Source organism: Lactuca saligna, chromosome 8 (genome assembly GCF_052625555.1).
Source record: "Lactuca saligna cultivar CGN05327 chromosome 8, ASM5262555v1, whole genome shotgun sequence".
In the NCBI taxonomy this organism is placed as follows: Eukaryota; Viridiplantae; Streptophyta; class Magnoliopsida; order Asterales; family Asteraceae; genus Lactuca; species Lactuca saligna.
Genome location: NC_136424.1, coordinates 93,264,991 through 93,268,681, shown reverse-complemented (window position 1 = coordinate 93,268,681; position 3,691 = coordinate 93,264,991). Strand labels below are relative to the sequence as shown.

The following is a 3,691-nucleotide window of genomic DNA, read 5'->3' as shown; positions in this document are numbered from 1 at the left end:
AATAGGTATGTATCAAGTAGTAGTGGAACCAGAACTTTTGATATGGGTACAAACATTGTCAATATATAATATATATTTATCCAATATCGGACATTAAAAACCATGTTATAATCTCTTTTAGTTGATGGTACAATAACATAAAATATATTTATATATAATATTTTTATATACATACAACAATTTTTGGGAGTATAATGGAGTATCCTACATCCCATCTAGCTCTAGACTGGTATCAAGGGTTATTAGCCAAACATTAGGACATATATTTGGAGATGACAACATAAGACAATCTAGTCAAAAGTACCTAAATTTGACCTCGACAACACTCCACATTCTTCAACCACCATACAGTAGGTGACAAGTGCTTTTTTGGAAAAATAATATGCAGCAGAAACTTGTACCTAAACTACCCGTTCTTTTAATTTCCATGCCTATAAAAACCCTCCCTCATCTTTTCTACCATATTTCATTACCCAACAAAAAAAGAAGTCATGGGGGTGCCTTTTAATCCTTCATCTTTCTTGGGCTGCTTACTCTTTATTATATGCATTCTTTACTTGTATCCTGGAGTAGCACCAGCAAAAACTGGTGGCAATAGCATTACTAGGCACTATACGTTTAATGTGAGCAACTATTATAACATTCTAATTTTGATTTGATGCATATAACATATATTATACACTTTTTTTTTTCTTTTAGATACAAATGCGAAATATTACTCGATTGTGCGAGACAAAGAGAGTAATAACTGTTAACGGAAAATTCCCGGGGCCTCGGATTATTGCTAGGGAAGGGGACCGTGTGGTCATTAAAGTGGTCAATCATGTTCCAAAGAATATCACAATACATTGGTACGCATTCTTGTGTATATTGTTTCACATTTGTTAATTATTGGAGTTGCCCTAATTTTGTCAATGTTCCAAGTAGGCATGGAGTTCGGCAACTTCAAAGTGGATGGGCTGATGGGCCTGCATACATCACACAATGCCCGATCCAAATGGGTCGATCATACGTTTACAACTTCACCATTACTGGCCAAATTGGAACATTATGGTACCATGCCCATATTTCATGGATTAGGGCAACTTTATATGGTCCGATCATCATTTTCCCTAAACTTAATGAATCATACCCGTTTGTTAAACCCTACAAGGAAGTCCCGATCATATTTGGTAAATTACTTAAACAAAGTCTTTTGCTTTTGCAATATATTATATCCATTAATGTGACATTACCGATGTTTTGATGTTGTCTTTATATAATAGGAGAATGGTGGAAGGTTGATCCAGAAGCTGTGGTCAGTCAAGCAATTCAGACAGGGGCTGGTCCGAATAGTTCAGACGCTTATACTATTAACGGATTCCCGGGTCCAACAATAAATTGCTCATCAAAAGGTCTCTTACACTTGATAAAACTATACCAGAAGTTTCTATTTAATGTGACATATTTAAAAGTAGTGTGTAACACTTACCGTTTTCAAAAAATGAAGACTGATGAGTGAACTCACAATTTGTATATTGTTTATATAGAAATGTATAGGCTTAAAGTGAAGCCCAACAAGACATATCTTCTTCGATTGATCAATGCTGCACTCAACGACGAACTTTTCTTCAAAATTTCAAATCATACATTTACAGTCGTGGATACAGATGCAAGTTACGTGAAACCATTTAAAACAGATACAATATTCATCACACCTGGGCAAACGACTGATGTTCTTTTAAAAACCAAAAGCCGTAATTCCAACGTTAAATTCTTGATGGCTGCTAGACCGTATTCCACGGCAGCCTCTGGGACGTTTGACAACACCACCGTCATCGGAGTTCTTGAATATGGAGGTAGTCAAATTACCCCCGGCAACTCTTCCATTAAATCTCTTCCTCTTCCACCATTCCCACCAATCAACGCCACCGCGTATGTTGCCAATTGGACAAACAGCCTCCGTAGTTTGGGTAGCTCCAGGTTTCCGGTGACTGTTCCGCAGACGATTCAACGGCGGTTTTTCTTTGCACTCGGCCTGGGAACCAACCCGTGCCCGGCAAACCAAACATGTCAAGGACCCAACGGCACAAAATTTGCAGCAAGCATAAACAACCTTTCCTTCGTGATGCCGACGACAGCATTTCTTCAGGCTCATTTTTTCCGACAATCAAAAGGGGTTTACTCAACAGATTTCCCGACTACTCCTCTCAGTCAATTCAATTATACGGGCACCCCACCGAATAACACCATGGTGGTTAACGGCACCAAAGTGGTGGTTCTGCCATTCAACACCACTGTGGAGCTAGTGATGCAAGGAACCAGCACTCTCGGAGGAGAAAATCATCCTCTACATCTTCATGGATTCAACTTCTTCGTCGTCGGCCAAGGCTCCGGGAACTTTAACTCGACTACAGACCCAACCACTTTCAACCTCGTTGATCCCGTTGAAAGAAACACCGTCGGCGTGCCCTCCGGTGGATGGGTGGCAGTCCGGTTTCGAGCCGATAACCCAGGTGAATCGGAACACTAATTTATCGGAAAGTTGATACAAAAATATATACATCCGAAATAAAAGATTTAACGAGACGATCTCTGTGTGTAACAGGAGTGTGGTTCATGCATTGTCATATCGAGATTCACTTGACGTGGGGATTGAGGATGGCATGGGTGGTTAACGACGGGAAGCTTCCAAATCAGAAGCTGCCACCTCCGCCGGCCGATCTTCCAAAATGTTGAACTGACGCCGACCAATTTTGGATTTTTTGATTGATATAATGTATGTATCACTTGGATGCCCAAGCATGTATTCCTTTTTCGTGTACCTTTTTCTCTCTATCTCTTAATTTTGAGATCTTTCATTTTCCGTTTTAATTGATCAAAATTTCTTTTAATTTATATTTCACTTGCTTCCTATTAATCATGATACTTTGATTTATCCGAATTATTTTTTTTTTTGACGAAAATTAGATATGAATCTGTATAGGAAAATTTGTGAGTTTTTTAGCTTAAAAGCACATTTTTCTAAAAATTTATTGGGAAAATGACTTACGAACCCAACGAAGTTTTCAAACCGTTCAAAAAAACCCAATCATGTTTTGTCTGTTTAAAAAAACTCAACAAACTTAACATTTTTTCTAAAAACCCCAACTAAGTTACACTTTCCTGAAAGTCAAATAAGAGAAACATATGACGTGGCTTATTACCGTGTCGGAAAAATGACTTGTTAGACCAACGAAGTTTTCAAAACGTTTAAAAAACTCCAATCATGTTTTGACTATTCAAAAAAAACCTAACGAACTTAAACAAAACAAAATTAGGATGTTTTGACCGGTTTGGAACTTTGTTGGACTTTTTAGACAAAATGTTAAGTTCGTTGGGTTTTTTTGAACAGATAAAACATGATTGAGTTTTTTTAAATGGTTTGGAAACTTCGTTGGGCTTTTAAGTCATTTTCCCAAATTTATTTTATAATTTGTTCAAGGTACGGCATTGAGCATCTGAGATAATCAAGATTGCGTACATATTTGACTTGGGATTATCTAATGATTGGCTAAAAAAATAGAGATGTCAAAAAAAATGTTGAACCGGAGTTTTTTATAACGTTTTCGGGCTTGGGTTCAAGAGCGGGTGTGTTTTACTCCATTTAGTTTTCGGAGGCAGGGGCGGGTTGAGGAATTCCATCCAAAATATCCCTACAAAAGTCCCAAAA

The 3,691-nt window shown here is 37.8% G+C and overlaps 1 protein-coding gene across 1 annotated transcript; it reads left to right on the top strand.

The window, feature by feature from the left end:
* Positions 1-481: 481 nt before the first annotated feature.
* On the top strand, positions 482-2,910 carry LOC145011876 (laccase-2-like). The gene is made up of 6 exons (XM_078970623.1): positions 482-623; positions 700-851; positions 928-1,172; positions 1,266-1,394; positions 1,530-2,495; positions 2,588-2,910. Exons 1-6 carry the CDS (start codon positions 492-494, stop codon positions 2,716-2,718), a joined length of 1,755 nt encoding a protein of 584 aa, XP_078826749.1. The 5' UTR covers positions 482-491; the 3' UTR covers positions 2,719-2,910.
* Positions 2,911-3,691: the final 781 nt, after the last annotated feature.